Source organism: Chaetodon auriga, chromosome 15 (genome assembly GCF_051107435.1).
Source record: "Chaetodon auriga isolate fChaAug3 chromosome 15, fChaAug3.hap1, whole genome shotgun sequence".
Classification (NCBI taxonomy): Eukaryota; Metazoa; Chordata; class Actinopteri; order Chaetodontiformes; family Chaetodontidae; genus Chaetodon; species Chaetodon auriga.
The window spans coordinates 11463925-11487185 of record NC_135088.1 but is presented as its reverse complement, the minus strand read 5'-3'; the positions used below and the strand labels follow the sequence as shown (position 1 = coordinate 11487185).

The 23261-nt window shown below is 41.4% G+C and overlaps 1 protein-coding gene across 3 annotated transcripts; it reads left to right on the top strand.

The window, feature by feature from the left end:
* The first annotated feature begins 3431 nt into the window (after positions 1–3431).
* On the top strand, positions 3432–22666 carry LOC143332916 (periostin-like). Of its 3 annotated transcripts, XM_076750764.1 has the most exons (23): positions 3432–3656; positions 4395–4493; positions 9090–9154; positions 9240–9397; positions 9497–9661; positions 9766–9912; positions 10026–10167; positions 11988–12200; positions 12318–12452; positions 12608–12756; positions 13182–13318; positions 14218–14348; positions 14512–14642; positions 15789–15891; positions 15987–16054; positions 16139–16184; positions 16273–16308; positions 18592–18972; positions 19072–19107; positions 21285–21329; positions 21553–21639; positions 21735–21770; positions 22056–22665. In XM_076750764.1, exons 1-23 carry the CDS (start codon positions 3538–3540, stop codon positions 22109–22111), a joined length of 2685 nt encoding a protein of 894 aa, XP_076606879.1. In that variant the 5' UTR covers positions 3432–3537; the 3' UTR covers positions 22112–22665. The 3 variants fall into 3 exon arrangements, with proteins under 3 accessions (XP_076606879.1, XP_076606880.1, XP_076606881.1); XM_076750765.1 differs by lacking the exon at positions 21285–21329 and having other exon boundaries at positions 22056–22666; XM_076750766.1 differs by lacking the exons at positions 3432–3656; positions 4395–4493 and adding an exon at positions 8609–8728.
* Positions 22667–23261: the final 595 nt, after the last annotated feature.

The window sequence follows — 23261 nt, the reverse complement described above, 5'->3', positions numbered from 1 at the left end:
AAGGATCGTTAATGGGTTAGCTGACATGTACCGTATACATTAGTATTTGTTTGGCTAGTTAACAAGTGGCTGAAACCTGTCTGAAAAAGAAATCATTCAAAATCTGTCTTTAACTTGGCTTATGCTCTTATTTAAAATGCTGATGTCCATGAAGTTCACTCCACTCCCGCGGCTCCAATTTAAAAACACATACATTTGTAATGAGGGAAGGTGCAGCGCGTCTATGCACCTTCTGTGGTTTGGGAGAAAAAGGAGGAACAGGCTAAAGGTTATCAGAGCTCTTTTTTTTTTTTTTTAAGATTATAAATTCTCCATGGGCATAGCATTAGCTCAGTGAACCATCTGTCACACCAGATATATATATAAAATGTATTAATTAAATTGAGTTTGGATTCTGCCCTTGATGCAAAATCTTTCAGTAGCATTCAGTAGCAAGTTCAAAAGACTGATGAGTAAACTATGAATGTGTGTGTGTGTGTGTGTATATATATATATATATATATGTACACACACACACACACACACACACATTATTGAGCTTCAACATCTGTCTTGTTTTTTGTACAGAAGTTCTCTTAAAAAAGTGTCAATCTGAATCTGTCATGTAATGAATGCATTAGTGGAGTTAGACCAAGAAAGAATCCTTTCAGGAAGCTTCTTTGTTTCTTGCTCCAAAAACAGCCTCTCCATTAACAGCTTAAATGTCCTTCCATTAGTTCTAACAGTCAGTACAGAAAAACCACACATTTATCTGCCAGCACATTCAGCAACCCGTCTTTGCTGAAAACCTGCTCGGTCCTACACGCAGCAAGAGTTATCATCTTACATCACAGCTGCTTCGTTTTCTCCCTTTGACTTATTCACTATTGTTCACTCCTTTGAGATGAGTGTTCATGCATTAGTGTGCTGTACAAACCACGTAGCCAAAATGTTCTTATGATGTTCTGTAACGGAAGAAGGATATAGACAAAGAAGGAAGAAGAAGAAGAAATCTTTGGTTCCAACAACTTTCTAAAACTGCCCTTGTGTTTAAAACAGAACTCAAAAAGTTAAAAAGCTGATGCATCAAAGCAGAATTGCATCAGCCAGCCTGATAGTTCTCCACGGAGCAGACATTTTTGTTTTCTCTGAACTGCTTTCTGTCACTGTCCTGTTTGTACATCTCTCTGGCCAGTAATTTCTATCAGCGAACAAGTGATTGAGCAAGTGAAAAAGAGATGAAATATTCAACAGATGATGAAACTGAGTTCCAAGTGTGATCAAAAGACTGTGCTGAAATGCTCCTGGGTTTGTGATGGATCTCCCAGCACTAAACCAGGCGGTAACAGATGAAAAACACAAGAACAGAAAGCACTCAAACTAGCATATATGAATGCTCGCACTCACAGATTTCAAACGCTTAGACCTCATTTAGCTATATTAGTATTATGTAATGCTGCATATTACTAAAACTGAACCTCCACATTTCACTTTAACAAATCCTCCAAGGACAAAAAAATATATATTGTCCTAAATGTCCTGCAGATACACATAGAAATGCCTGTAATGGATGAATATTCACTGGTCCTTGTGAGTCAATCAAAACATTTGTTTTCCTTCCTGTTTTGTGTGTTGATACATTTAGAAAACTTTATCCAAGTTAACAGAGGCCTCACACCTGACTGTACTGACAGGTCTTTTCCACTAGGTGGAGATGTCATAATAGCATGGAGTTCCTTCTCTCTACTTCCTCTCTGCTGATATCTCTGCATGACCTGACATCCAAAACAACCACCTGCAGCCTTGTGCACAGTGTGGTGCAGTCCTCTGGGCAACAACAGGATTTAAATTCCTCTTCAAAGTTTGTTTTAGAGGACAGAAAGCTGACAGAAGAGAGACACTAGAAGAAAGGCACTGAATTTACTATGAAGTGTGGTCAAAGTGATAATCCATTATACATGTTTAAGAGTCTGCATGTGTCCATGACTGAGAGGAGTCTCAAAGCAGAGCAGAGGGAACATAAAGGAAATCAATAAGGTTTGAATTACTCTAAATTGCAGGCTTGGCTAAATGTGTGTGTCCTGAACTGAACACTGAAATAGCATCATAGACAGGAAGTTGTCTCAAAGGGAGGAGGCTCCGTGGGAACTCAGTGTCCTGCATGTTGCTGTCCTCACTGGTATCAGAGAGGTCACACAAGTTCATAAAGAGTGAGTAAGTCTTGGATGTGCTGTGGTTTCACTTCAGTTTGCTTTCTTTCTTCTGCTGGTCATGTATAATTTATTATTTATGAAGAAAGAAAACATCACCATGAGCTGTTTTACTGCAATATACATTTATTGTATAAGGAGCAAAACATGTCAGTATACCTGGGCACATCTGTGGTCACATCATCACATTGAGCTTCAATTAATGGATATCCTCATACTAAGTGCTGATCTGCATGTCTCCGCTTTAGAAGCATACCTGTTCACAAGTCAAGACCGTGCATGACTGTGTTTCATGGTGGATTCTCCCTTTGAAGCTGTATCAGATCTGGCTTCAACACGGGAGACGCAGCCAGCTGTCGGGAGAAGTTAGGACCGGAGGAAGAGTTGAGCTGATGAACGATGAACATGACAGCAGGGAGGATGAAGGGAGACGAGGAGCTGGAGCACAAACGGGTAGTTCAGGGGAGGACAGGCTGGTGGAAATGATGAATCCAAGTCGTAAAAGTAACAAGGAGGAGAGTGGTATCCCAGGGGATGGATGATAAAAATACAGTCAGGCTTCTGTCAAGCAAAGTGTAAACCTACTATGTACACAGATTCATCACCATGGCTCTTTGAGTTTAATTTACAGCCTCATTTTCAGCCCTATTAAAATCATTTCTGTGACTTTAACTCTTAAAGTTTATTGCCAAATGTCCCAAGGACACATATTAGAGGTGTGTGTGTGCGCCCGCTTAGGTATGAATTCTAAATACAATGACTTTTAATCAGTTACTTAAACTCTTTATTCCTTGACATGAATTTACTTGTTTCTTTGAATGCATATTTCAACCAGCATGAGAACTGCAAATGCGTTCTCCTCTCAAAATACTCACAAACTTAAATAAATGGTAGCCTAACATACCTTGACAGGACAATCCACAGCTGCAGTCATTTTAAAGTGCAGAGCAACGTAAAGTTTGAGTTGCAGGGTGTCCTCGGTGCTCTGGGATGTGATGGTGCTAAACAAATTCATGAGAAATTCATGTGAAACAACGGGAGGGAGGGGGAGACAATAAGCTCATGCTAGAGTCAGAGCTGGGGGGAGGATTTTGACTGAAGAGAAGGGTGTGTGAGGGTGAGAGCAGAACGTGATGGTATGGAAAAGGCAGTGAGGGAGTAAAAAGAGAGTGGGTGGGTACGGGTGTGTGCTGGAGAGAGAGACTTGTTGGTATAAAAGCTCCCTCTCTCGCTCACGTTCCCATATCTCCTGTGTATTTTTGGGGGGGTGTGCATGTGTGTGTGTGTGTGTGTTTAAAAGACAAGAGGAGTGTGCCCTTGCAGTGCAGAGGACTGATAACTCCCCAGGATGCATCAGCTGCTAGTGGTGACCTCAGTGCTTGTGGCACTCTGCTCTCTAGGGAGCGTGGATTCTTCAGCTTATGACAAGATAGTCACCCACAGTCGCATTCGGGCCAGGAAGGAAGGGTAAGGAGGCTGGGTGTGGGGGACAGGGGGTGAGGAGTAGAGAGTCAAGAAGACATATGAGGGGAGACAGAGGTGACATGCAGAATTTAAACAACAGTGTAACAGCTATTGGCTTCTTTGTTTTGATTTAGCAGATAATTGGTGATTTTAACGATCCTGATTTGCACCTGTCTGCAGATGTGACAACATAAATTGCATAATTAGTAAGAAGATGACAGATGTGTCCCAATGTGAAGTGCTATGTATGTCAGGTTTTATATTTGTGCCGCGTTTTGAGATGGTTTTAAATCACACAAATTACACCATGATGATTTGAGAAGCAGGTCAGGCACATTGATGAAAATATTGATTCAAGCCATAATGGAAAATTCAATAGTGTCTCTCACATTCGTTCACTCCTCTGCTGTAAATAATGTGCCTAATTTGGTGCGTGAAATTAAATGCAATTTTTCACTGAAGTTTAAGGAAGTTCATTGCTTTCTGAGACTTACTATGTGTTCTTCAGAAGTACTTTGCATAAGTAGCAGCTTGTATAAATGATGTTTTTCTGTACCTACATGCACCCTCCCTGTGTCATACCTGCACTCCACAACCCTCCCCTCCTCTGCTCTCATCCTTATCCCTTCACCTTACCCATCTCCTCCCTCTTCCACTCTCACACACATCTTGCCTCACCTGCCCTCCCTCCCGCCCCTGCTTCTCACTTTCTTTGTCTCTCCCTCCTCCCTCCTTTTACAGACCCAATGTGTGTGCTCTGCAGCAGGTCCTTGGGACCAAAAAGAAGTACTTCAGCACATGCAGGAACTGGTACAAAGGCTCCATTTGCGGCAAGAAGGCGTAAGTCTTTTCTAAAAAGGCTGAATGTTGAAATTTTACCCAAAGTGCAAATCGCTCCCAGCTTCCACACATCCTGACAGCAGTATTTCAGAATCTCCTAACAAGTCAGACTAACATCAAGTACTTGAAGTGCCTGTCTGTGTACATTTTCAAGGAGTTCACCCTTGAACTGCCCTCCTCACCTGGTAATCTCTTTATTATGGTTCAAATGGCAGAGGTCAGCTCTCTATGGACCTTCAGGCTCCTTCTGTCTAGAGTCACCTGAAGCTGTCTCACTTTCTCCTCTGAGCCTGAAGATGTCTCTTCAGGGATTTTGAGCTTTAGTTAAATATACAAACACATTTTCCTTTACAACTGGATTTCATTGTCTTGGTGTCCTACGCATGCAATCTTTGTATATACAGTATAACTATCCCTCTTTGTCCTCATCCACCCCTCCCCTCCTCTCAAGTCTGGGCATGCTGTGTAGCCTGCAGGCTGGGGCTTCACTCTATTGTCGACTTGTGGATGCTGTAAACTGTTCTCAACAGTGATTGATGGCCCACTTCCCCTCCGACACGTTTTAAGTATATGCTTTTAGTGTGCAGTTTGGTGAAAGGGAGCAGCTCTAGTTTCACCAGATTTGAGATCTTGACATGCATTATTGGTTCTTGATTTGTGCCTCTAAGACGATTTTAGTTGCGCTGTCTGACAGTGGGAGTTCTAGCTGTTTCAAAATTCAGTGATAAGCTATAAAAGAAGAGTTTTGGGGTTAACCAAATGTTGGGATACTGGCAGAAAAGTTGAATGGATAAATGCTTGGTTGGACTCCTTCAGGACATTTTGTATCAGAGGGCATGCTGTTGGTGGATTTGAGTCTGTGGAATATTTTTTGGTGACATGATGTGCAGAATGAGTAGACATTAGAGTAAACATGTGGCATAAAGCCACTGATGCACTGATGGAGTGTAAGGCTCGACTGGAGCTGTTTGCTGTAGGTGTCTGAAGTTTAGTGGGAGATTTTAAAAACTGCACACATGAACATACAAGAACACACATGCAGACACACACACCTTCACTTTGTAATGCAATCAGCTGCAACACCTGCTGCTGTGTCAGGATAAGCCTGGAAATAAGCAGACAAGAGAGAGAATGGATAAAAGAGTGACTGAGGCCAGAAGTGAGTCATTTTCTCCCAGCGCTGTACAGCAATGGATTACACTGAGATAACATTACATAGAGACACACAGCTATTATCAAAAAAAAAAATCTGCCTGAGGGTACATAGCAGGAAGGTAATGAGGCTTTAAGGTAGCAAACAAGTTTTATTGTTTTCGCCTCTTGGACCGCTAAAGTATGTTAAGGATACATCTCCTTTTACAAATCCCATTAAATTGTTCACTTGATTAATTTTTTTTCTTTCCTTCAGAGCTTAAAACAGATGAAGTTTAAGTTAAAAGCTGACATTATTAATGAATGACATTAGCATGCAAACATCAATTATGAGACCAAATCAACCATCAATTATACATAAATGAATCGAATATATTGCACTACATGTATAGAAAGCACTCAAATTTTCTGTTAAGCAAACAGAACTCGGTATAATAAAATAATAGTGTAATATAAAAAAATCCAAAAGCAACAGGCAAAAAAAAAGAAAAAAAAAACTTGGCAAAGGTAGAAGAATCTTGCCTTTGTCTCTCCCTCTTGTCTGTGGTCACAGTGGGGACATTGTTCAGCAGCAGTGAAGGAAATCCACCCAGCTGTGGTTATGTCTGAGGTGTATTTGATGCTGATGAGAGATTAGGAAAGGGTGTTTAAGTGTGGTTATTTCCCTGCGGGCTGGTGTACAAACAAGCGGGTGTTAAGACGAGCTTTGCGGGTGCGGCGGTTAAAGCAATACCTGGACTGAATCTCTTAGAAGCTGCTATTACAAATAAGAAATCATGTTGATGTGAATTTAGCCTCTTCGTCTAATTATCTACTTTGAAGTGAAATGATACCACAAGGATTTCTTAATGCCTTCATTTCCATGAAGATCTCTTGAGGAGATGTTGCCGGAGGTTCAGGTGGAAGCAATTTTCTTCAAAGTGATGTTCTGTAGGTGAACAGGGTGCAGAAAGCAAGTGCTTAAAATCAGTTTATCTGTAGTTAATGTCAGAGAAGTGGTGAAGCACTGACACCCTAATTCTTACACTAAGTCCCTTCCTGTGTACGTTGAAAAAAAGCATTGGCACTGTATTCAGGAAGCCATTGGCACTGAATTAGAAAATATAAGGATGATGAGGACACAGGAGACACTGTTGATTATTGATTACATAACAGGAAAAAAACTGTAATGTTTTTGTTTGATGCCAGACAACCCCCACCTAGTGTTTGCGTGAGTACAGTATGTGTGTGTGTGTGTGTGTGTGTGTGTGTGTGTGTGTGTGTGTGTGTGCACGCACTCATGGCCTGTGTTTGCACATCTGCTCATCTGGAAGCCACATTGAGCTGGTTCATGCAGTGACACTGCCAGAGGCCTGGTTGCAGAGCGCTGGCTGTCTCTGGTCCGCGCTGCATCCATTATCCTGTCACAGCACAGCCGGGGTGCTGTGACTTCATACCTTCCTGACAGCCAGCTGTGCATGGATATGTGTTTATTTTACATTAGAACAATTAGCGCTAAAGCAGAGAATGAGCACTTTAAGCGACATGCTTACGTGCACAAAAATAGCAACTGCACAGCGCTCAGTATCAACACATGCGTTTCTATAAACACACAAATACTGATTAAAGTTGGGTTTGCCAAAACATGTGAGTCATTTTAGGGAGTTAGACGAAGAAAGTGAGTGATGTTGCTTTGTGTGTATGTGTGCGTGTGTGTGTGTGTTTGAGGTGGGTCATGAAGGGAGTTTTTTTTTTTTTTTTTTCTTGCATAATGTATCACTGGTGTTGATTTCTGACAGGAAAGCAAACAGTTATTTGTTTTGGAAGCGAGTCCTGTTGAGACAGCACAGAGTTCACACAGAAACTCAGTATTCATGGGAAAACAGAAAGCAGGAAACCCTAAAACTTGTCCCCAAATGCAGTGAATGTGTAAAAAGCTCCTAGCAGACCTCTCTGAGCAAACATCTTCAGCAAACACACCGAAAGCGCAAACTGGAACCCATCAAGTGCTTTAGGTTAAACCCCAATTAAACTCATTCCAACCTCCAAAAACTCTGTGGCTGTGGATCACTGTTGAGCATCCAATGTTGACTCACTGCTACTTTTTTTTGCATCTTGGAAGACTTGTGTTAGCTTGGGATGACTCCAAATCAAATCTCTGCCTTCATTACTGCCTGATGCTCATCTGCAGTAAAATCCTACCTGAAAAACACAATTCATTCCTAAATTTCACAGAGCACTGTCTTGTGGCTCACACTGTCGGTCGTCTCACACCTCACTCCGTCATTCATGGCATTGCAATGAAGTCTCCTGTAATCTCCTGTTAACCATACTGAACATGGTGTTAGCAGATCCTCTCAGCTTCCTGCCAGGATGTTTCTACTTCTCTGAGCTCTGTTTTCACAAATGCTCACAAGCTATTCCTATTACGTGGGCACAGGAAGTCAAATGTATATCAAAATTTTGTTTTTCTTGGAGACTTCCTTGGGAATTAGATTAATGGCTAAGAGAAAGTGCAGGGGGGGGGGGGGGGGGGGCAGCAGACAGCCCTGTCTGGTTTTCATGCTAACGTACTTAAAGTATCACGATGAATATATACTGTACAGCTCTGATTTCCTGAGGAATGTAGTCACGGCGAGTCTCCATCAAGTTTCTGAGACTCTACTGTTGGGTTTGATTAATGTGACAGCCTGCAGAAATGCTCTTTACATATTTTATTCAGCAATTATTCTGAGGCGAGATAAAATAGTTTGGGAATGTTTATCTAGAGGCTTGCTAACTGATCTTTTTTTATTTGCTGGCTTTATTGCTGCTGTATGAGATATTGGAAATGATGCTGTCTGACTCACTTGAAGCAAGTGTCTCGAATGGTCTAGTCTTTCTGTCTGAGTCCAGTCCAGCTTTTCTCCATCATTGGCTTGGAGTTGTGCGCTCTGTGCCAGTTTTCTTGTGGAAGTGTTTAATGTGCCACTTTCATGTTAATGGTGTTTTTCTCGTCTTTTTTTATTCCCCTTGACTTGATTGCTTTTTTTTGGATGTTTTGCCATAACTTCTTCTGCTCTGACTTTCAAACGTGCTTTGCCCAATTATGGATTTGTTATTTGGTGAGTAAGTTCCCCTCTTTACTGCCCTGTCTCAAATGTCATCACTGCTTTCAATCCAAGAGTTCGTCATTCTCTCCCATCACAGCGCCAGAGGTTGTTTTTCTTCCTCTCAGATGTTAATTGTGCTAAGTTGCTCGGCAAGCTTGTTTTGTTTTGTCAACTTGCCTTACATTCATATTCCATCTTTCCATGTTTTATTCAATTATTTATTTATTTTTCGCTGTTGTAAAAACTATGAATATTACAACTGACTCTATGTCCTCCAACACCATACAAATGATTCATTTTTCAATATTTAGTATATCAATAATTCATGTTTTTTATGATTTTACTAATACACTTTTTATATTTTTTTTGGAAGTGTGGTCCTTTATGAGTGCTGCCCTGGGTACATGAAGCTGGAGGGCATGAGAGGATGCCCTGCAGGTAGGTGGCTCTTAGTCTGGTCTTTTGGTGTGAAATTTCAATTAATTGGTACCGTTCAACTAGTCTGTTCCTGCTGTCCCCCCAGTGGCTCCCATTGATAATGTGTATGGTACGCTGGGGCTCGTAAAGTCTACAACCACACAGCAATATGCTGACATGTCAAAGCTGAGAGAGGAAATTGAAGGCAAAGGCTCCTTCACCATGTTTGCACCAAGCAATGAAGCGTGGGATCTGCTGGACCCGGTAAGTAGAAAGGAGATTTAGAGCTTTTCTAGGGGAATGTAAATGAATGCATTGACTCACACATTTACTGTCTTTTAACTAATGTCGTGGTTTTCCCAGAGCGTACGGTCTGCGCTTGTGAGCAACGTGAACATTGAGCTGTACAATGCTCTTCACTTCCACATGGTGAACCACCGTCTTCTGACCAAAGACATGAAGAACGACATGACTGTCACTTCCATGTACAATGATCTGGGGCTGTACATCAACCACTACTCAAATGGGGTCAGTTTGTCCACACAAATTACATGAATCCATGGCTGAATTACGGCTATAAAAAGACGTCTGACCTGAATGATGGCTTATTATCAAACGTCCTCTCTGTGAAGATTGTGACAGTGAACTGTGCCAGGATCATCCATGGTAACCAGGTGGCCACAAACGGTGTGGTGCATGTCATTGATCGGGTCATCAGCGCTGTGGGCAGCACCATCAAGGAAGTCCTGGATGTCAAGGATGAGCTCTCCTCCTTCAGTGTATGTAAATCATGCTACACTCTAAGATGAAAGATGTGACAAAGCCAACATTAAGATTAATGTGCTTGAAGTAGAAAGAGTGTAAAAATACTGGTAACTGATTTGTTACTCAGGCTGCTGTGTTGGCTGCCGGTATGATGGACAAGCTGGACCAGCCAGGCCACTATACTCTGTTTGCTCCCACTGATGAAGCCTTTGACAAACTGAGTCCAGGCTACCTGGAGCGCATCATGGAAGACAAGGCTGTTGTTGCAGGTACATTGCACATGTGATAGACTAATGATGATGTAAACTGCTTGCAAACCATTTCATCATTGATTTTGGTATGCAAAGGCTTGGAGCACTTACAGTAAATATCTTGCTGGCTTAAAATAGGATGGTTCTGGAAACTGCAATGTGCCTGGTATTAAAATGGGATCTGTATCCGCATACGTCATTGGAATTATAAACGATCCAGTCTTGCCTTTGCCTTTACACCTGGTATTGTTAATGCATTCTCATTGTCCTCAGCGAGATCAGATTAAAACCTGAGTAATCTGAGGTTGTGGCAAATCAGCCCCAGACTCCCTTAAGAAACGTCACAGCTCTGCGAGTTGGTGAGCTGGGGAAACTTAAACTTTGTGAATCACAAATTCTTAATTATTTTTCCCCTCCTGTCAGTTTGGCAGATGTAATACATTAAGTTGTTCCTTTCTTTGTGTGAAAAATATGCTATCAGTTTGTCCTGGCATGTTGCAGTACTGGCGTGTAGGCTACTCTGTGACTAGGTAAATTATACGCCTTGTTAACAGCAGATCGGCTGCACAGATGAGTGCAATGCAGATCATCACACACACAGTTATTTCTTGCTGCGTATCATTTTTTTCCCACCTGTGTCGGTTTCATTTTTCACGCAGCTCTGTTGAATAATGCATCTTTTGGTGCTTTCATGACACATAATACGCATAACCAGTAATTAGAAGTGTGTCTCTTTCAGGCTTCTGTTTTATGTTAGCAAAAAGCAAATATCTGTATGCTTTGTACAGATGTCAGCACGTGTACGGATTGTGTTTACACCTACCTCAAGTGCAAACACAGGCAGATTCAATCACGTTCTGATCACAGCATGAGTTTTCCTTTACGTCTTACATGATAATGGGTGTGGATGTAGATCCCATTTTAATACCAGGTGAGTCTTCGACTCCCCTTACTCCTAGTATGGTATCACAGAACTGCTAACACAGCTGTAGCCTCTTATTCTGGTTTATCATTTAACATCTCACATATATTTGACCTGAAGTGATCTTAAATCATGCTGACAGGTTCATGTCAAATTCAAATTGAAACCATTTTCCAAACCTATCTGGTAAATTCCCACCAAAATTATGTCTAAAATGTCCTCAAATAAAGGAGTAGATACACACTCATACACACAAGCATGTCCACAAACCACACGCTGAAAGCTGGAAATTCAAGTCTCCACAGTGGCAGCTTATCTGCTTATTTGCTGAATCACTGACCTGTCAGGAACCACTATAAGCATGAAGCCAGTTTGCGGTGTCCTTGGCGACTGGCTCCCTCTGGGAACACAGAATGACCTCAGATAAATTCTCAGACATTTGACAAACATGCTTTGCTGACCAACCATGTTGGAACAGCTTCCAAAGTAAAGATGATATGGTGCCTCGTTTCAACAAGGGAAGGAGTAATTTGGCCCACCAAGGGAAGGAGTAATTTGGCACTAATTGTAGTTGAGTTTTGCGGGTTGGGAGAGGTTTTTAATGTTGTCATTGAATTGCTTTAGCAGGCCACTTTTGCTTGCCTAATTTGACAGTTGGACTCAGTTGGAGGTGTAATTCCATATCTCAATGTTGACAGAAGTGCATGAATATTTCTAAAAGAGCTGACAGAATACGCACGTGTGTCCATGTGCATGTGTTTTGAGTAATGATCCTGCCTGTGAACCCTGGCCTGCGTAACCAGATCCCCAAAATAACTACAGGCAACCCACAAAGTCTATAAAAGTGTGAAATCTGATCAGAACTTTTCTTTTTCTCTCCCGTTATCTCTCTCTCACACTTCACCCACCTACTCAGCCCTGGTGAAATACCACCTGCTGAACAGCGTCCAGTGTTCAGAGGCAATCATGGCAGGGTCAGTGTATGAGACCGCAGAGGGCAGCACCATAGAGATCGGCTGTGATGGCGACAGCCTGACAGTCAACGGCATCAAGATGGTGCTGAAGAAGGACATTGTCACCACCAATGGTGTCATCCACCTCATCGACCAGGTGCTCATCCCTGACTCAGGTAAAACACATCTTGATTTTCAATCCAACTTCTCCCTCAGCAACATTTGGTCAAATGACTTGGGCACATCGTTTTTCTATGATCACCAACATGTCATGTTTACGTGATTCATATCAGCCAAGGAAGGGATGGAGCTGATGGGAAGCTCCCAGAGCACTTTCAGCGACATGGTGTCCGAGCTGGGCTTAGCCGCTGCCATGGGTCCAAAGACAGAGTACACGCTCCTTGCCCCTGTCAACACTGCCTTCACTAGTGAGTTGAACTCCAGAAAGGTTCTTGTATGCATCATTTCAAACTTTTCTCCACTCAGACTTTTTAAGGCACACCCAGAAGGAAATGTTTTATCAGGACCAGCATCTATTGTTTCCTAAGCCATTTTAAATCTCTGACTTTTCTCTGTTTATCAGAAGAAGTGATGACAACGGACCAGAGCCGCCTGAGAACCATTCTGGAAAACCACATCTTGAAACTGAAAATAACACTCAGTGAGCTCTACAATGGACAGCTGCTGGAAACACTTGCTGGCCAACTGCTCCGAGTCTTCATTTACCGCACTGTGAGCGCTATGTGTGTGTTTGTGTGTGTATTGTTGCACCAGAGGGTCAAACAGCATCAGGAAGGAAAAGGAAAAAAAGATAAATAAGAACTGACAGAAAGACGATGGAGAGTGTCAGCTTCCATAGTGGAAATCTGAAATCCATTACTGGGCTCCTTTCCAAGCGTTAACATGATTTTGCTGTATTTCAACTGTAAACAAATGCCATAAAACAGCTAATTAGCCCAGCTCTTGGCAGATGAAGTGTGTTTCTGCTCTGGTGGTTCAGATATTAGAAACAGCTGCTGTAATTTGTTGACAGAAATTCTTTTTGATTGACTGCAATTAAACAGGACGGTGTGACAAGCTAAGCTAAAGAGTTTCCAGATTCTTACAGTGACTTTTTGACCTGTGACCCTGCTCTCTGAATATTGTGCCTTTGTTAGGCTGTGTGCATAGAAAATTCATGCATGGTGCGTGGCAGTAAAGAAGGAAGCAATGGCGCCCTCCATGTTATGAGGTCCATCATCAAACCTGCAGAGAAAACAATGTACGAGTACCTGATTGCTGACGGACGGTTCAAGTAAGAACTACTTCTTTTATTTACTATTATTATTTTTTTTTTATTTATTTATTTTTTGCTGTGCATTTGTTTGCATTAATTATCAATCAGACCAGATGTAATGATTGTTTGTGTCTTAATTTATTCATTTTATTTTTGTGGTCCCATTCTAGTCACTCACTGTCTGCCGATGACTGCCATCTTTACAGCAATTGACAAAGGCAATCTTGGGAAATGAAGGAAAATTCAATGTGCCATGATCCTGTAGTTTCCACTTGTGACCACAGTGGCCACTGTGGAGTGAAAGATCTCTCTATATATATTTGCGGTGACATGTGCGCTTATTTTTGAAAGGCAGTTTGCCATACCCACATCACAATGGTTGTGATCTCAGACAGGAAAAGTGAGAAATTGAGCTGTGATGTAAAGAGAACATTACCATCCTCACAATAAAATAAAATGTTATTGGCAATGCTTAACCATGCACATGTCACAGTTTCTGGCTCTGTGACAGATATTGGCACCCGTAGAGGCTGATAATGAATAATTCAGGAGGCAGATGTGTGACTCAATGGGACCACACAGGCGCACAAGTGTAACACAAATCCCAGCCTGAACTCCATCATATCACATTGCCAAAACCATAATCCTCCTGTCTAAAGTGAGCAACACACGACCGTTTTTTGGTCCAAATGTGACATATACTGTTATATGGTCTCTTCACAGCACATAACTCTTTGCACCATTAGAGCCTGCAATGTTCTCCTTCTGGTTTCCTCCTATGTGCAGTCTGATACAAAGTAGATAGGCTGCCTCAAGATGTCTACATTGTGTTTCTTATTTTAGCCTTTGTGCATTGTAAAACCTGTGCGAAATGAAGACTTTCTTGTTTCCTCTCTGTTATCATATTTGACATGTAGGATTTTCCTGTCACTGATGGAGACAGCTGGCCTGACTGATTTGCTGAAGCAGGAAGGCTCCTACACCATCTTTGCACCAACTGACGAGGCCTTTGATGGTCTCAGCAGAGAGGACTTTGCTCTGCTCAAAAGTGAGTTCTCCAGTGAAATGAACACATATCCACATCCTTTCATCACGTCTCCCTCTTGAAGACTTGGACTTTAAAGTTATATAATGCAGGGATGCAGATATCAAGAACACTAGCTCTCCGCTACAGCATGATAACCATGTTTGCCTTGTGTTGTCACTGACAGGTGATCTGAATGCTCTGAGGATCATTCTGCTGTACCACTTCAGCAATGGCATCTTCATCAATGGAGGATTAGAGGGAGGAGTAACCAATCTGCTCAAAACACTTCAGGGCAACAACCTGCAAGTTATGTCTGTATGTACAATCAGCCGTCCATTCATCTGTGTCCTCAGAATCAAAGATGCAGGACTGATTTCCTGAACCTTTCTACTATTTCTGCACCAACAGATGCATCAGCACATGAAGAATCTTGTGTTTGTGCAACCATGATTATACCCCACAAAGTAGTTAACTGGAGGCTAGATTTCAATTCTTATCCACTTTTGATTAAAAAAGGAAGAAAAGATGCAGTTGAAGAAGAAGCAGAGGAGACAATATCCAAGGGTTGATTGTTCTTATAAGAGCATATTTATATTATGTAATCAGGTTTTGAATGACCACACGTAAACACAATTTTTCCCCTTTCTCAGAGCCTCCATTGTAAGACTTAAATCCAGTCTTTCCCCACGTTTTCATTCAAACAATAGCATCAAAGAGCCAGTGCTAATCTGTTACTTCAAAGGTGGATATCACTGGAGAAAGGCCAGAACTAATAAATCCTGGCTGCCTGTCATTTCCATCAGCACCCACTCTTTGCATTCGCCCACTGCTCCACCTGTCTTTTTTCTCCGTCTGCTTGCTCTTGCTTGTCAGTCGCCATGTCGGCTTTATTATTTCACCCATTACCTCAATTCGGCCCTCCCTATCCCTCCTATCGTGCTATCAGGTTATCAGCCAAGGTCTCATATCAGGCCTACAGGACTTCCTTAACGGACACAGGAAAGATTGTTTGACATAATTCACCCACAGTGGGGACAGTGATTCATGGAAATCTGTGGTTAGGTTTTCAAAAACTGGACTGAGGCTGAAATGTTAACCAGTGGATGAGTGGGTGAGAGGAAGCAGAGGAGAAGGGAAACCTATCCCTTACTTACTCAGCATGTCCACCTTCAGTCACCTCCACGGAGATGATTAAATTGCAGGAAATTAATCATGAAATGGAATTCCCAGATCTCATGTCCAACAGTGGAACAGACTGTCTGGGATTCCTATTAAGTCACACCCCACCTCAAACCCTCTCGTGTCAAACTATTTTAATAAAGTGTAAATGTGTAAATCTATTGCACAATATCAGTGCATTTTCTGTTAAAGGCAATTGTTGGCTGAGCTCACAAAATAAGAAAGTGTATATTGAAGCCCTTTAAAAACGAGTATGCATACATTTTTTCCTGCTTGTTCCAGGTAAACAACTCTATTCATGTCAACTCTGTGGATGTGCCAGACAGTGACCTGATGGCAACAAACGGTGTGATCCACGTGGTGAAGAATGTTCTCTATCCCGCGGGTGAGAGCAGACCACACTATTATACATTCATGCAATGTGCACTCTGTGTTTGATGCATTATGTTGTGTTCTTCTGATGCTGTATATTACTTACAGACCTTCCTGTGGGCCGCCAGGACCTCCTGGTCCTCCTGAAGAAGCTGATTAAGTACATCCAGATAAAGGTAGAGAAAGAGATACTATTCATGAGTCTGAAAATGCATAAATCAAAGAGAGGTTTTCATTCTGTTCTGCTTTCTGTCCTTTAGTTTGTTTATGGATTTTCTTATGCTGAGATCCCACTGACCTTCCTCAGTAAGTTTCCTGAATGCCACTCTAACTGTATGACATGTGAATATTATTGCATCTGCAACAACTTAAAAGTACTTGTGTTACTTCACAGAGCGGACCATCACGACTACACATTACATTGAAACAGGTGAGATTGCTGTTACTAACTACATGACTTAAAGTTTTGATCCTGTCATGGTCGCATGACTGCCTTTGATACTAATTCATGGTCTTTGTTCAAAAATGAGCATCTGTTCTTAAAGCAAAATCCAACCTGCAGCCACATGCACATTACATGCATATCATCACTCCATTCAGGCTTCTTCCATTGTACTCCTTGTGATTATCCACTCCCACTGTTGCTTAAGTCCTCTTGGACCTCTTGGCATATTTTATCAGCTCCTTTAAGGATAAGGTAATTAGGCTGTCAAAGCATAATAGGGTCAGAGACCATAGAGGGCTCTTGGATGTTGTTCATGCACTTGGACTGAGTCCAGTGCTCTTCCACACAGATGGGAGCATGTCTCGATGTATTGGGTAACATAGGAGAGACAGAGTCCAACCCTTCAAACGTAATGAGGCACATTACATGGACTATAGAGCTGAAGCTCTGGACCTCCAGAGGATTCAATTTTTAGGTTGCTATAAACTTATGGGAATGGGTTATATTTGAAAAAGCTGTTATGATTTCTATTTTCTACTATATTTGGCAGTGTGTTAATAGTTTTCATGCTCTACGCCCTCGGTCTTTCATCAAAAAAAGAATGTGAAAAGGAAAATCACTCTTTGCTTACAAGTAGGCATCGCTTTGTTTTATGGCCTCAGAGAAAGAAAAGATTGCTGCTGCCGAAGAGGCTCTGTCTACATGTTTTTTAATGAGCGGCATAAAGAGGGAGAAACTGAGAAATTAACAAGGACACAGAGGGCAGCTGCAGATTTATTACACCATTTATGGTGCAGTTTTTCATGAGATTGAGCAACTTCAGTAGGAGTTCTAAAAGTACAGACACTGTGCTGTGATACCATCTGATATATATTATCAAATTGCATAATGAATTCCTGAGGATGTGATTCATGGGTTAACCTTCCTGAATAGGAAGAGCGGCTCATCTTGGTAAAACAAACAAATGATTCCTTATCCTGATTTCCTACATACAGTATATTTTAAGAGTCTTGATTCAAAATGGCATAGCTTTAATTCCAAGAAGTTGTAGTTTTGATCTACAGGAAGAAATAAAACCTGGATATGAACGGTAAATTACACATCTGGTCATAAAACCATGCAGAACACAGACTCTCACTTTTGCACGCACACAATTATAAATGGCATCATCATATTATTTACCGTTTAGTTAATGGATGGAATAATCTATCATGCAGATCATGTGTATCTTTTAAGTCGTATATATTCACAAAGTAGAGCAGCCACAGTTTTAAGCATAAATGACCAAAATCCGTTAATGACTTGTCTGAAAGACAGACATGAGTCTGGCACTGATTACCAGACCAGGCAATGCATCACGGGACCTCAGGCCAAAGATTAATAGCTCTCTGATTCAAACACACATCTGTCAGCTTTCATCTCTTCGGAACTCATATGAAAACTGTCACATTAAAAAGTCATCACTCACAGGCAGAAAATATAGAAGAAGTGAAAGAATGTCCCTGGCTAAAGTTTCTGTTGAAGCTGATTCAAAGAGGAGTTGTAGGGCTTTACAGTCTAGCTCCATATGGGAATTCACTGACTGGAGAAAAATATGCTAAAGGATTAAATCACATGTCACATTTTCTCATTTACAAATCAGTAGACAAGATTCTTCAAGTGAATGTTAGAATATAACCATGTCTGTAATGTGATGCTTCAAACTCAATACAGAGGAGAAAATTAAATCTGTCCATTGGTTCAGCTCACAGACTGTAACAGCAGCAGCTATTAAAGCCTTTCTTTTTTCACTGATGCAATCTGAAATCCTTCACACATCAGCTCTATTTGTTCTGCATGATTTAATCCTCCGGCCTCCTTCTTCGCGCATTATACAGGGAATGTGGGAGTGTTTTAAAGATAACCTTCCTGTCTATCATTTTTAAAGTTCCCCTGAGGTTAAAACAGACATTTAAGTGTTTAATCACATATGTCCTGTGCTGATTATTATTTATATGAAGGTGTTTGGCCAGCCAAAAAAAAGAAAGAAAAATGTAGGTATTCTGTTTAGCTACGTTAGCTTGTTAGCTCAGTTTGCGGTGCAGCAATCTGTGTTATGGCTGAATCTGGCCCTGGAGTGTCAGGGGCCAAACTGAGCAAGTAAACATGGTAAACAACAATCAATATCTGCACTAGCTGTCTGCATCTATATGCAGAATCAAATAGCACTCTTCTCTTCATTTCATGAGGACTTTTAGGGGTGTTCATGTTACCTCTCCCTCTCTACAGTTCCTGATGTAACAAAGGTGACCAGGGTCATCGAGGGACAGCCAACCATCACCAAAGTAACAAGAGTCATCGAGACAGAGCCAACCGTCACTAAGGTTGTTGTCGAGGGGGAGCCGGTGATCACCAAAGTCACCAGGGTCATCGAGGGAGAACCTTCAGTCACCAAAGTCACCAGGGTCATCGAGGGAGAGCCTTCGATCACAAAAGTAACCAGAGTCATTGAGGGAGACCCCTCGGTTACAAAAGTAACCAGGGTCATTGAGGGAGACCCCTCGGTTACAAAAGTAACCAGGGTCGTGGAGGGAGATCCTTCATTCACAAAAGTAACCAGAGTTATTGAAGGTCAGCCTTCCATTACCAAGGTCACAAGAGTTATTGGAGGTAAGGTCCTGAATATTCATTCATGTTTATAACTTAAAGTGAGTAATGTGACTCTGGAGGTTTCATCAAAGATTTGTTGACACATTTTATTTAATGCAGGTGGAGATCGTGGTGGAGATGGAAAGACGGGTGCAGGTTAGTTTCGCTCAAGCCTTGGTGTATGATTGTGTAGCTCTGAGAACTTTCATGCATCTTCTAACGGCTCTTTTAACAAATGCATCCATGTTGGCCTCAGTTGACTGAGCGTCATGTGTGAACTTCATTCACATTGCATTTCTTGTTTACTTAGTGATCATCAAATAAGTCATCAGGCACATTTTTCATGGTGGCACCATTTAAGCTTTAAAGGCAACTTTTCCGTGCCGGTTGTGGTTGGTTTGTAGATTTTTAAATGTATTTAGAAATCAAAACCATTTTCAAATACTGTACCTACCCACGTTCAACAATCATATGACGTCAGTAATATAAGTCTCTAGCATAGTGGCAAACTAGCCAAAAGTCACGAGCATAGGGGTTGGTTTCCAGCTATTTCTTTAAGGCTAACGGCTTGGCTTACCACTGGTAATTCAAAGACAAATCATAAACCCAGCTGGTTTATGTCCTGCGCTGCTGCGTTTGGCTAAGTACCAGTTGCTGCTTCAGCCTGTCATTTCAGTTTCTCAACTGCTTGATCAACATTAAGTATTGGCTTGTAAAATTAAGCATCTGCTGTCCGTCTGACTTGATTAAAACAACACAGGCAATCTGTTATATCAAACTAGTTTAATATTTCTGAAGTCATTTTCACAATTAGCTAGTTTGCCACAAATCAAAAAGGCTATGATCCACTAAAGGAAGTGATATCATGGCTTAATTATTACCCCACAAAGACAAAAAAAAAAAAAAAAAAAAAGCAAGGTATGTTCACCTCCACACTGGCTGCTGATGAAGACAAGCAAAGTCAGATTTATCGAAGCAGAATTTGCAAAGGCAACTGGACCCATCTGTCCTGATAAAAAAAAAAAAAAAAAAAAAAGGTACAACAGTTTAGAGTACCATGACCAATCACCCAATTTTTGAAATCATCCTGAAGGAAACCATTTCAATATTATTATGTTTGCAGTTCCATTTTCTAAGGCCAAACAGTCTGACTTACCTTTATCTTCATCACAGTCCGGCTCATGAAGTAGACCAGTCAAAGAAAAACAGAGCCAATAAATGTTTAGTCAGAGCAGTTATGTTGCTTCCTGGCCAACCCGTTCTCATTCCAAACCTGTCACGTGTAGACACTTGGTCAGGACCCCTTGGCATCTCTTTTTAAGACAATTAGTACTGCTTTAGTATAATTTTTCAATGTTAATGGTTGTCCTGTAGACTTCTATAGCCAGACTGTTCTCCCTTCCAATGCACCAACATAGTATAAAGATGGAGAAAAGTCCACATATGGTGGAGCGTGGAGGGTTGGGGTGGATGGATGGGCCTTATTTTGAATGTCTGACATTGCATACATGTCCTGCATGTGCAAAACTGGCGCTAGAGGGGTACTCAGAGCGTCATAGTTTGAAGCCGAGGGCCACTGACCAAGCGTCCATATGTGACGAGTTGGGAGGGAGGGGAACATGCTGTAGACAACACTCTGTTGAACACTCTGTCCCTTAGGATTATACAGTATATTATGCCAAGCTTTGGCCAGCCACCACGCAAAACATCACAAGCTCATTCTGGTTTATGATGTTTGTTTAGGCTTGCTAATGATGCTGTGGAGGAAGGAGGTTGACTTTTAGAGCCCATTTCCTGGTTAGGCTCACTTAGCTACACAAATATAACTCAAAGTTTTTGCACAAGTTCTTCAAATTTCCATGGTGCACCATGATTTGGATGTCTGTCCATCTCACCACTTATCCATATGAGTTAATCTCTGTCAGTGTTCTTGTCGCTCCGGCAGGAATCGCATTTTTACCCACTCTCTGCCTAATGCAGCTGTGATGTGTATGTGTGAGCAGTGTGCAAATATAATGTGCCATTTTTGGGGTGCTACAACTGCTTCAATGGTGCCTTGCAGCTTAGTTTGTGGGCTAAGAAAAAGAATTTGCTCTCTTTTTCTGACCTGAGTGCCCCCCTGCACACCTGTACTTCACACCCTGTGCATTTGTGTGCAAGTGTGTGTGTGTGCGCTCATGAATACTGCACATCTGTGCTTGACTTTTTGTTGGCGGTGGCGGAGGAGGTGTTTTATCGGCTGTATGTACCTGTCAGTCTGTCCATCTGTCAGTCAGTACAGTTGCTAAGTCATTAAATGACTTTCAACACCCTTCTCCGCTGCCCGTCTGAAGGTGGATCCAGATACACCAAGGAGAACGAACCTTATATCATTGAGGGTATGGTCTCCATACACAAACTCTTTATATCAAACAGGTTTCTGTCATATGTTTGTGTCCTTTCCGCCTTGAAATAATCATGTGACCTGTATTCATTGATAAATGATTACTTCAAGGCTGAAAAGAGAATGTAATGTATTTTTAAAACTCCATACATGATTTTGCATATGAGGCACAAATTGCTCTGCATTTTGGATCTAAAGGTTTTGTTTTGAACATTCAGGCCCAGACTTCTCTAAGATAACCACCATCCACAGCAACCCAAATCTGATCGATGAGGAATCTGAGAGAATTACCAAAATCATTCAAGGTGAATGCTCATAACTGCAGATCGGCACAGATTTCACGTAAAACTTGGATGTGTGCCCAAATGCATTGACTGACTGTGTCGTCTTTGTTTTGCAGAGGGAGGTAGATTCGCTGCTGCCAGGAAAGCTCCAGGTAAGAGCATAGTTAGCTGATGATGCACTCATCAACAGAAATGTTGGATAGGGCTAAAAAGAGTTTGCCAAAAACCACATAATCACTGCGGGAACATATGCATAGCAAAGGCCAACTATCTATCTTATGACTGTTAGATTTTCCTTTCACTCTTGCAGTATCTTTTCTTTCCATTATCTTCCTGTGAGTGCTTCCACCTATTCTTCATATCTTTCCTCTTTAATATTTATTTATTTATTTTTTGGTCCTCTTATTCACTCAAACCTCCAATTCTCCCATTTACAGCTGGAATGAGGAGGAGAGCAAGGCTGGTCAGGCGTCATCACAAGCCAAGGGAGTGAATCCAGCAGAGAGGAAACACCTTCGGGCTCACCGCAGAGACTGAATGCATCTCCAGTGCTCCTGGTCGAGCGCTGAAGGGTTGAAAAAACTGTGGACCAATAGAGAGATCGAATCAGTCTAACTATTCCTTTGTTCAAACCCCCAATAAGGATGATTGTTTACTCCACCATCTGAACCATACTGTATCTGATAGGCATGATGTGTAATAGCAATGCAATGAAATTAGAATCCCCTTCATGTAAGTAATGTCAGTATGAAAGGGAGACCTGAACTTTTGACGTGGGGTAGATGGTGGCTAAGGTGAGATATATTCTACCACTGAGAGACTTTTTTTAAAAGGTTTGCTTTTTTTTTTAATTATGTCATTATGTCATGTTGTAAACAGATGGTTTGGGGGAGATTTTTGTATGCTTTTTATGGTGCTTGCATTCTGTACGATGGATGCATTTTATTGAAAACAAAAAATGAAACCGTGTCAAACTGTTTTGCTACCATTAGATGCGTACTGTACCTCTGTAAATTATCACATGGTAATAAAAATACATTGAATTTTTATACAGTTCAGTCATTCTTGACAGCCAGGCTTCACCATCATATAAAAACAAAGTGGCAAATAAGGCACAAATAAGGTGTGCATGGGGACATCAGGATGCAAATTTTCTTACATTTAATTTTTAGATTCTAATTTCACCCTTCCATATTGTTACCTGCCTCAATAATACTGAAATATGAGGCATGGCTGTTGCAGTGCATTAAAAGAAACAGTCTTCTACAGCCTTGTTTGAAAAAAAAAGTTGGGACGCTGTGTAAAATGTAAATAGACACAGATGTGATGATTTGCAAAAACATTGAAACCCCATATTTAATTGAAAATAGCAGAAAGACAAATGTTGAAACTGAGAAATTTCATTGTTTTTGAGAATTAAATCCTCATTTAGAATTCGATGCCAGCAACACATTTCAAAAAAGATGGGACAGGGGCAACAAAAGACTGGAAAAGCTGGGAAAAGCTAAAAGAAAACACCTGCTGGAACATCTCACAGTTAATTATGCCAACTGGCAACAGGTTAGTAACATGACAGGGTATAAAAAGAGGATCCCAGAGAGGCTGAGTCTTACTGAGGTAAAGATGGGGAGGGGGCTCACAGA